At 39.1% G+C, this 10,861-nt stretch overlaps 1 protein-coding gene across 1 annotated transcript; it reads right to left on the reverse strand.

Annotated features, from left to right (window-relative positions):
• Window positions 1-275: 275 nt before the first annotated feature.
• LOC145139875 (expansin-B15-like) lies at window positions 276-1,336 on the reverse strand. The gene is made up of 4 exons (XM_079073551.1): window positions 1,168-1,336; window positions 960-1,072; window positions 683-873; window positions 276-597 (listed from the first exon to the last, which is right to left on the reverse strand). The coding sequence occupies exons 1-4, from the start codon at window positions 1,334-1,336 to the stop codon at window positions 276-278; spliced, it is 795 nt and encodes a 264-aa protein (XP_078929677.1).
• Between the last annotated feature and the right edge of the window lie 9,525 nt (window positions 1,337-10,861).

Genomic DNA, 10,861 nt, shown 5'->3' on the forward strand with positions numbered 1-10,861 from the left:
CATCATACTAGCTAGTATTTTTGTGTATTGTAAAAGTCGTAATTAAACCCCTTGAATCTTATACTTATCTAACGACAAAAATAACATAAAAAACATTATGCTTTGTAAACATAAACAGTATTTTAAAATGATATAATTGAAAGGTAGGGTCTTACACATAACCATCTTAAGGATCAACCTTCTAATTTCTAGATGGCATACATTATAGTCAAACTAAGCTGAAAATGTTACTTCAGTTTTGATCCAATTAATCTATCGATAAACTTTGCTAGCAGCTAAAAGTTGACGTCTGAGAAATAAGTTTGACCAGGTACAAAGCCATTCGGAACAGCATTAGAAGCAACCACTACCTTGCCGGTTGGAGACCTGAGCCTGAACGAGTATGGGCCATGGAAAGATGGGCTGACTTCGGCTTCCCAAACCGCACCCCAAATATTCTTCATTGGAACAAACTGTTGACTACCAGCCGGAGCTATCTCCACTGACCTAAGTCCACCATCACCATCTTCAAACTCAATTGCAGTTGCGAACCAGTTAGGGTTTGTCTTTGCATCAATCTTGAAAGCGATCTTTGTTCTACCATAGTAGCATGGCACCCTACACATGTACGTAGACTGTCTTATTAGATAACGATCTTTGTTATATAAACTCAATCACTCGTTTAATAAAATCATGCACGTACCTTCGATATTGAATATCAACCTGGCCGAGATTACGGAGGTTATCAGCTTGTCCTGGATTCGCCATTGCACCAAAAGCAGTCCCGCTTATATCAAAATGGAACGGAACATTGTTACATGCACCTGGGCACTCGTCAGTTATTGTTACAGTAATAGGGTTCGCAGAGCAGTATGGCTCTCGACTGCATTTAATCTGAGAAGAATTAACCACAATAATCAAGTTAAAAAAAATATTTGTAATCATAATCAAGAAAATCACTTTGGGATTAACTTCTTTACCTGATAACAATCCCCACATCCTTTTCCTTGTAAATAAATCCTAGAATTTCCTGCTGCTATCATGGCTGAGTATGGTGGTGACTGTACATCATTAGCCCATCCACAAGCTCCTCCTGTAGATATATTTGATAAAATGAATACTAATATTCTTCACAAGTAATGAGATTTTTTCCCGAAAATGAAACAAATAATATTGAGATTTTGTTACCACTTCCAGCGCCTCTTGGATCTCCATACCATGTTCCTAGAGCAGGTGAAAACCCGTCTCCATTTGCAAAGAGGTTATCGCTTGAACACAAAGAATTGCTTGCAAAAAGAGAAGCAATTGAACACACAAAAATGAAAACGGAAAATGGGTTTTGAAGGTTGAACGCCATTGTACTTTGAATTTGCTCGGCATTCTTTTGGTATTTATATTGTTAACAAGAATGGGATAATTAATATTTTTATTTAGTTAGCATAATTATAGTCCTTGAGATACTCTCGGTATTCAATTATCAACATTTCTGTTTTTATATCTTCATAGTACGTTCAAAATATCGGTAAGTAAAATTTCTGTAGAAAAAGGTATTTCAGTATTTGCTGGGTCTAAATTTATTGTGAACATTATCGCAAATAAGTCAAGAATATAAACATTATACATAAGTTAGTTTGTGGGAATTTATAAATACAATTATATAAGTAATCTCTTTTTTCATAACAATGCAACTCGTTTTCATTTTAAGTTATCAAAATTAAGTGCAATAGCTATTCACTAAGTTTTCAAAACTAATTAATTTAAGTTTATGTCAGGCATTAGTAAGTCTTGAATTCGAATCAAAGATGCCATTTATTTCGTCATTTAAAGAAAGCGTTCACATTTCTTTCATATCTATTTAAGTTTAATTAAATCTTACTTCAACGTTAATAATGTTAGTACTACCTTCTGTCTGCCGGTTATGAAAGTGAAGTTCGAATTAGTCTGCAAATCACCCAAATTAACAACTTTAAAACCACTCCAAAGGTTGATGTTCTCAGCCTCCACCACAATAGGGGATGTTGTCAAATTGAGCATTTATGGGTTAAGGGCTATTTTGCAACTGAAATGGGTGATGGTGGTTAGGGTCATTGGTTTTTAATGTCAACGAGATAAGAATTTTATGCCATTGTGTTTATTAAGTACAATCATCATACAGATAAATCTCTCTTAGTGAATCCTAAATGGGGTTATATTCCGTAATCTATGGAACTGCAAGTGTGATTTACATAATTTATCATAGAAAAGCTAACATTTCCAAATCATAAAGTAAGAATATCATATGTTTCTGAAAAGAAGTTATAATATTCTTAAAGTAAAAGAAGGTGAACTCCATATATCAAAGAACAATGACCACAACGAAGTTTCTTGCTGCTTACCAGATAATTCTTGCTTTGATGCATCGTGTTAGGTTAACCCTTAGAGGGGGTCAAGCTCCAGGAACAGCAGGAAACAAACAAGTTGGAACAATTTTCTGATACCGTTTTATTCATGAATTCCTAGCTTAAATAACAAGGACAAGTAAATGCAAGAGAATTTAACGGAAACATGGCAGCTAATGGGAACATGGGATGTAGACTATTCCTAAATGCATGCATGAAATAAGGAAAGTGGTGGACTTCTTCAATCTTCAAAACGTGCTGGCCTCTTGGTGATCCTTCTAGGTCGTTGATAGCTTATTGGGTCATCTGCAGTGGGCTGAATCATTGGGCTCATAACATCACCCCCGTCCTGAGAAACAACATTGTCCTCAATGTTGGTGAAAAATGGAAACTGTTTCTGGATTTGCGTATAGCTTTCCCATGTTGCATCTTCCATTGGTTTATTTTCCCATTTGATGAGTACTTCTTTGTTTCCCTTGTGGTTAGTTCTTGTTTGTAGGATTGAGTCTGGAAGTGTATCAATTTGGTCCCAGTCTTCAAATTCATAAGGGCCTTCGTGTGATGAAGGAGTAGTGGAACCATGAGCCTGCTTGAGTAATGATACATGGACAACTGGGTGAATGCGTGAGGTTGCTGGGAGGGCCAAGCGATAGGCGACTTTTCCTATTTTCTCAGTGATCTTGTATGGCCCATAGAATCGTCATGCGAGCTTATTTGTCTTTTGATCCCTTACAGATTTTTGTCTGTAGTCCTGTAGTCGTATGTAAACCAGGTCGTTGACCTCAAATTCCTTGTCTATCTGTTTCTTGTTTGCTTGCTTAACCATTCGTTCTTGTGCCTTAGTGATTGCTTCTTTGAGATCGCTCACGATTCGTTGGTGTTCCAGTAATGATGAATCTATTGATGCTGTTTTGTTTTCTCCTGGAATGTAATCGTGAATTGAAATTGGGTCTCTCCCATAGACTGCTTTGAATGGAGACAAGTTGATGGCTGTGTGGTACGAGGTATTATAGGAAAATTCAGCCAAATAGATGTATTTCTGCCAAGCTGTCGGTTTGTTGAACACAAAGGCATGTAGGTATGATTCCAGGAAACGGTTTACGACTTCGGTTTGGCCATCCGTCTGTGGATGGTAGGCGCTAGAATGGCTGAGTTTTGTTCCGAGTTGTTTGAAAAGTTCTTTCCAGAATCTGTTTAAGAATAATGGGTCTCTATCAGAGACAATGGTCTTAGGTAAACCGTGTAAGCGATAGATTTCTTTCATGAAGATGGATGCTAGTTGGATGGCGTTGTAGTGGGTGGGCAACAGAACGAAGTGTGCGAATTTGGACAGCCTATCGGCTACAACCCATATCGCTGTCTTTCCCTTGGAACTTGGAAGGCGAGTGACAAAGTCCATCGATATTTCTTCCCAAGTTGATTCTGGTATTGGAAGTGGTTGGAGTAGGCCAAATGGTTTGTGTGTGGGGGATTTGGTGGCTTGGCACACTTGGCAGTTTCTGATGAATTCTGAGACATCTTTTCATAAGTTGATCCAAGAAAACGCAGCTGATATGCGTTTGGTTGTAGATGTGATACCCGAGTGACCCCCCAAGGATGATGCATGGAATTCTTGTAGGAGTTTGTTGCGAAGATTCTGAATTGGAGGGACTAGGATGCGGTTGTGGCGATAGACTAAGCCATCACGGATGGAGTGGTGTGGAAATGCTGTTGGGTCCTCGATGACTTGATCAACCAATTGTTTACCAGCGTCATTGTACTTGAAGTACTTCCTGATTTCGTCTAACCATGTAGCTGTGGGGTGTGAGATGGCATGTATCGAGTGTAGTTCTACCCTGCTGAGGGCATCTGCGACCAAGTTTTCCTTCCCGGATTTATAATGGATCTCGAAATCGTAACCCATTAGTTTTGTTACCTATTTCTGTTGTTCGGGTGTCTGAATTGTTTGTGTTAGAAGATGCTTGAGGCTGTGGTGGTCTGTGTAGATTCGAAAATGCCTTCCCAGTAAATATTGCCTCCATTTCTTCACTGCTTCTGTGATTGAATACATTTCCTTGATGTATGTAGATTGGGTCTGCATGGTAGTACACAGTTTCTTGCTGAAGAAGGATAGAGGTCTGTTGTTTTGAGAAAGTACCGCACCAATGGCCATTCCGGATGCATCTGTCGTGACTTCAAATTGTGATTCGAAGTCTGGTAAAGCTAACGTGATTAGGTCCTGCATTGCTAACTTGAGTTGATGAAAAGCTTTGTGGGCTTCCGTGGACCACTCAAAGGTTTTGAGTTTGAGTATGTTAGTTAAGGGTGCATCGATTTTGGCATAAAAGGGAACAAAACGACGGTAGTATCCTGTTAAGCCCAAGTAGGCTCGTAGGGTGGTAAAAGAAGTGGGTTGCGGCCATTGTTGAATAGCGTGTATTTTGTCTGGTTCTGGGGCTACTCCATTTGCTGAAATTTTGTGTCGCAAAAACGAGATTTCATGCATAGAAAACATGCATTTGGATGGCTTTGCATGAAATTGGTGTTCTCTTAATTTTTTGAAAACTACCTGTAGATGTTTGTAATGGTTCTCCATGGAGGTGCTGAAGATGAGGATGTCATCGAAGAAGACTAGGACAAACCGTCGGAGGGCTGGTCGAAATAAGTCATTCATGGCTGATTGAAATGTCGATGGGGCGTTGGTGAGGCCGAACGGCATGATGGTGAACTCGTAATGGCCATCTATCATACGAAACGCTGTTTTGTGTATATCCTTGTCTGCTACACGGATTTGGTGGTAGCCGAAACGCAGGTCTATCTTCGAGAAGACTGTGGATCCATGTAACTCATCGAGTAGTTCGTCGATTGTGGGTATCGGGAAGCGGTCTCGTACCGTGACTGCATTAAGTGCTCTGTAATCTACACAAAATCGCCATGATCCGTCTTTTTTTTACTAATAGGACAGGTGATGAAAAGGGACTTTGGCTGGGGCGTATGACACCTTTTTGGAGCATCTCTGTGATAAGTCCAGTCATTATTTTTTTCTGGTACTGTGGGTAACGATAAGGTTTTACATTCACTGTGGTATTGGGGTTTGTTAATGGAATGGTGTGGTCGTGGGGTCTCGATGGTGGTAGTGAGGTGGGTTCAAGGAAGATATCTGTAAATTGTTGTAGTAGGTAGTTTATGATCGGGTTATCGTGGTTGTTCTGGATTGTTTTCGTGGTTGGTTCAAGTGATGTAGGGCTGTAGTTGAGGGTGTGTAATGAAGTGATGGTGCCCTGACGCAATAGGGTAGATAGGGTATTAGGTTTACGTGTTGGCTCCAAGATTCTCCTGTCAATGTGCATGCTTTTCCCTCATGCATGAATGTAATATCTGGAATTGAGAAGTCTGCTGATAGACGTCCCAGAGTACTCAACCATGTAATACCCAATATCACATCTGCTCCTTCTACTGGGAGGAGGAAAATCGGTACCTGGAATCGAGAATGTGATAGTTGAAGACTAACGTTGGGACAGAATCCTTGGCATTGAATGTACTGGCCGTTCCCTACCATTACTGAGAATGGTTGGATGGATTGTGGTTCCAGGTTCAGCAGTGACGCGACCCTTGGTTGGACGATGTTATGCGTACTCCCACAATCAATTAGAACTTTCACCGGTTTGTTGGCAATGTAGCCCGTTATACGGAGGGTTTGAGGTGATGAGATTCCGAAGAATGCTGCATCGGATAGTGACAGGAATTCCGGTGGTTGCTGCTCTTCGATGTTGGTAACTGTCGGTTCTTCCGTCATGGTATCTTGGTCGTCGTTGTCCACAATCAGAAGGAATTGCGGTGGTGAGCATTTATGGCCTGGAATGTACTTTTATGGGCATTTGAAGCAGAGTCCTGCTTTTCGTCTTTCTTGTAGTGCGTCAGCCGATAAACGAGTGAATGGTAGTGTGGGGTTTGTTTTCATGGGTGTGGGTATGGTTGGGAACGACGGAGGGGAGTTAGGCGACACATTAGGTTTGGTTGTTATATTTGTGGATCCTGTTGACCAACTGGGTTTGAGGTTGTTGATGGGTCGTGCTTTGGGTGTGGGCCCAAGTTTATCTTCTATTAGGTTTGCCAATGAGCAAGCCGGATGAAGGGAAACGGGCCGAAGGATGGTGAGTTCGTTCTGGATATCTTGGCAAAGCCCGGAGACAAAACAATTCTTTAGACTCTGTTGAGAGAGACCATTGACCCGGTTGCTGATGCGTTCAAATTCCGTTTGGTAAGCTGCAACAGTGGTGGTTTGTTGTAGTTTGAAGAGGGTAGCTTCATGGTTTTCGCATGAAGATGGCCCAAAGCGGAGTTCGAGTTCTCTTTTGAACTGCGTCCAGGACCCTAGCATGTCATTTTGTGCTAGGTGTTTGTACCATGAAAGAGCGTCTCCGGTGAAATAGAATGCTGTGAGGGACACACGTTGGGTGGGTGGTACCTGATAGAACGTGAAGTAGTTATCCACTTGAAAAATCCAATCTAATGGGTTGGATCCATCGAATAAGGGTAATGTTATTTTGGGTGGTCGTATGGTGTTGTGGTTTGGGTGCACGATTGGTGGGTTGTGAGTATGGCGATGATGGTGGTTGTGTTCGGCCGAATCATCGATCGTTAATTGGCCCGAGAGGGTCGTAATGTGGTTTACCAGGTTGGCTGTTGTTTCGGATTGGGAGTCGAATTTAGCTGTTAATGTTTCTGTTGCTTTAATTAAGGTACTGAGATGGGTATTGTGTTGTAGCGCGGCGGCATTTGTAGCAACTATGAGTTGTGCCAGTTGTTCTGATATGGTGGGGGGAGGATCCTCTGATGAGGATGATACGTCCTTTCTTGGTGGCATGGTGGAAGGTTGAGACGTGAATGAAAGCACCAATTGTTAGGTTAACCCTTAGAGGGGGTCAAGCTCCAGGAACAACAGGAAACAAACAAGTTGGAACAATTTTCTGATACCGTTTTATTCATGAATTCCTAGCTTAAATAACAAGGACAAGTAAATGCAAAAGAATTTAACGGAAACATGGTAGCTAATGGGAACATGGGATGTAGACTATTCCTAAATGCATGCATGAAATAAGGAAAGTGGTGGACTTCTTCAATCTTCAAAACGTGCTGGCCTCTTGGTGATCCTTCTAGGTCGTTGATAGCTTATTGGGTCATCTGCAGTGGGCTGAATCATTGGGCTCATAACACATCGAGCCATTTTCAAAGTCTTTATGAAATCAATTTCACAAGTTTACTGTGAATTTATACATTAGTTTTATTTAAGCGGCAGAAATATATAAAAGTTCAAGTAAGACACTAGATAAAAATTACAAAGGTAAACATTAGTTAGAAACCGGTACAATTAAAAGGTAAACAATAAAGAATCATTGTCAATTTCATAAACTAAATAAGAAAGAATAAAAGTCATCCAACATATTTCTTCTTATAAAAGCTCTCGGTTGTTTTTTACAATTGATATTTAATTTGAAAAAGTAATCATACAACTAGATAACAAAAGTCAGGAAAAATACATTTCTTGATAGAAAAGGTCTAAATATGGTAGATCCAAGAATTCGTTGTGGTCTGAATAATGTCAATTAATTTTGGTCGATCTGAATAATGTCAATTAATTTTTTTAACACAGTGTACCAAACGAATGTCAAAACTCAAAATAGAAAGGGTCTAAAGATATGCAGCGAAACAAATTTACTTCATGTTCATTCTGCAAACAATTTAGCAATTAACTACCTTTACAAAATTCAATCTATGAATCCCTAATTACTTTAGGAGTTAACATAACTAAAAATGTACAAAGAAGGTTATAGGTAGGCGTGGCCCTGTTGAGGATCTCTGTATGCTTGCCTCTTAAACCTCATACTCTTGAGTTAAACTACAACAGAGCTCAAAAAGTGTCTATAGTAAGCACACTAATGGAAATTGCATTGGCGGAGCTTTATTTGGGCAAGGGATGGGCTGCCCCCCCTCCCCCCCTCCGATTTTTTGGTTAGAAACAGTCCTTATAGTTTCATTTTATACATTTTAGGCCCAAAAATTTAAAATTTTGGCTGTTGCCCCTTCTGCTTATCAATTTTTATACATAATATATTTTCGGCCCAACCGAATTAAATGTTGAAGCTCCAACCCTGAGAAATTATAGGAATAGGTTGAATTCCTTGAACCTACATTCTATTGATTTAAGGAAAACGAGTTACCCAAAAGTATATGTTTAATTTCGATCATTCATCCTTCAGTTTTTGGCCATGCCCTCTGATTTAGAAAAGTAATAACAATAGATTTGGGTGTTACTAGGTGTTGAGTTCTCCAATCAACGTAAGATGGCACCATACACGATCGAAAGTCAGTCCCAATCTTGAGTTGTTTCACACCTATAAGTATGTTGTCCTTCTCATGCCATAAGTTCTACTCATAAGGATATCGGGTTAATTTTTCTGGGCCAATATTATACATACTATTGATAACTGGACTAATTTTATGCCCGGTCTGTGCCTTAGCACAACTCTTCGGGGTATTAAGCCTATGGTGGGGGTGGAGGTGGGGGTTGGCGGTGTTTAACATTGGCCGTCTATGGATTCGGGGTCATTTCCCAAGTTAATATGGGCGGGGGTTTGCATATGATTCTATCCGTGACTAGAAGTCATGTTTGAATAAATACCACCCCTAGTATCCGCATCCTCCCATTAATTTCAAGAAAAACCTCCTTGAACCAAGATAGTGGTTTAAAAATTTCTATTGTTCTAAGTTTACTTGGGATAGGGACATTTCATAACTATGCAGTATAGTGTTCACATGCTATATATAAACTCCAATATGTTTATGTTTGGACACATAGGATGTCAAATGGTTCATGTCTTGCACTATAAGAAATCATGACTATAATGATGATACTTACAATAGTGATGACATTAAGTTAGATTAGTGTTGGGTCAAAAATATGGTTTATATATTTCTTTTATAAGCATTTATTGTTTTTAGGCCATCTCCAATGGGAGTTTAATGAGGGGTTTTGTCACACCCCAAAACCGGAACGACGGAAACGTTCGGGGGTGGAGGACGTCATGTTTAGTATCACAAGACATGCATCATAGTAATCAAAGTAATGAACAACCATTTCATTAGAAAGAAAGTGTTTACAATGTGTGTGTTCACAAAACATAGAATACATAAGCAAATAACAAAACAAGACTTGAAACTATTATGTTCCATCTTCTGAATTCCCAGCGCGAGTACCTGTCTACTAGTTTCCTGAGAATACAAGTTATTTTGAAAGAGTTGATCAACAATTAAGCTGGTGAGTTCATAAGATTTTAGTGATGTAAGTAAGTTGTAGAAAGTTGTAGTAAGATGTAGTATGTTGTAAGTTTTGTTTAGAAAAGTTCACATGTTCCTCTAGATATTTCCTACTTTGATGAAAGATAAGTAAAAATGACTCTACAATCCTTTCTATGAGTACTAAATGGATACAAGTTATATAGAACTCAGAGTAAACAAACAATCGATTGTATGTATCTGCCCTAAGCCCACAACCAAACAAGGAACAGGGAATGAAGCGGAAGGCACACATTCCATTGTTTGTTAGATCGTCGTTGTATATAACCCTGGCGTAATCACTTGGTACTCACAGAGTTAATTGTAATAGTTCCTTTATATTTGATTTAAAAGATTCTTTAAGAAAAACCCTTATTTCTTATAATAAAAATGGTAAGCACAGTGGTTACTTCTATAATCATTTAGTTTATACTAGTTATAGGTAATCTAATATCGAATAGATAGTTAATTGTGTGAATCTGCCCTAAGCCCACAACCAAACAAGGAACAGGAAGTAAGGCGAAAAGCACACATCCAACTACCTATCGGGTATTAATTATATATAACCATGATGTATAAATTAAGGTATTATAGAGTTAATCACCTACGGTCCTTTAAGTTATACTGGTTTAATAAAATGGATTAAACCCTTTCCTGGTGAGTTTCTAGTTTTGTCTACCAAATGTTCTATTTGAAAAGTATGTTTTGTACTAGAAAACTGTGCATTGAATTTGTGTCCTATGACCTGACCCATACCTGGTACCCCTTATGATGACTTAACGTATACGAAACATATATATAACTAAGATCGAATGAATAATAGGCTGGGTGAATCTGCTCTAAGTCCACAACCAAACAAGGAACAGAAAATAAAGCGGAAAGCACACATCCTATTACCTGTCGGATCCCATTTGTATATATCCCTTGATGTATACATTAAGGAAACATAAGGTTAGCATTATGGTCCCTTTCTACTGAATGTACTAGACTCGACTGTTCTGATTGTCGTTTGTAAAATGTAAGTTTTCCCTAGTTTATAACTATCTTAACTCGAAAATAGTTTGCATTAACTTTCAAGTGGAACTGCCACAATATGAAAGTAATGGGAAAATGTAAGTACTCAGGGGTCTTTTGAATTGACGACCTGCAATACTAGTTACCTTAAAACATGTCTGTTTTATCAAGCTCAT

The sequence above is a fragment of the Lactuca virosa genome, chromosome 9 (genome assembly GCF_052849685.1).
Source record: "Lactuca virosa cultivar CGN04683 chromosome 9, Lactuca_virosa_CGN04683_v6, whole genome shotgun sequence".
In the NCBI taxonomy this organism is placed as follows: domain Eukaryota; kingdom Viridiplantae; phylum Streptophyta; class Magnoliopsida; order Asterales; family Asteraceae; genus Lactuca; species Lactuca virosa.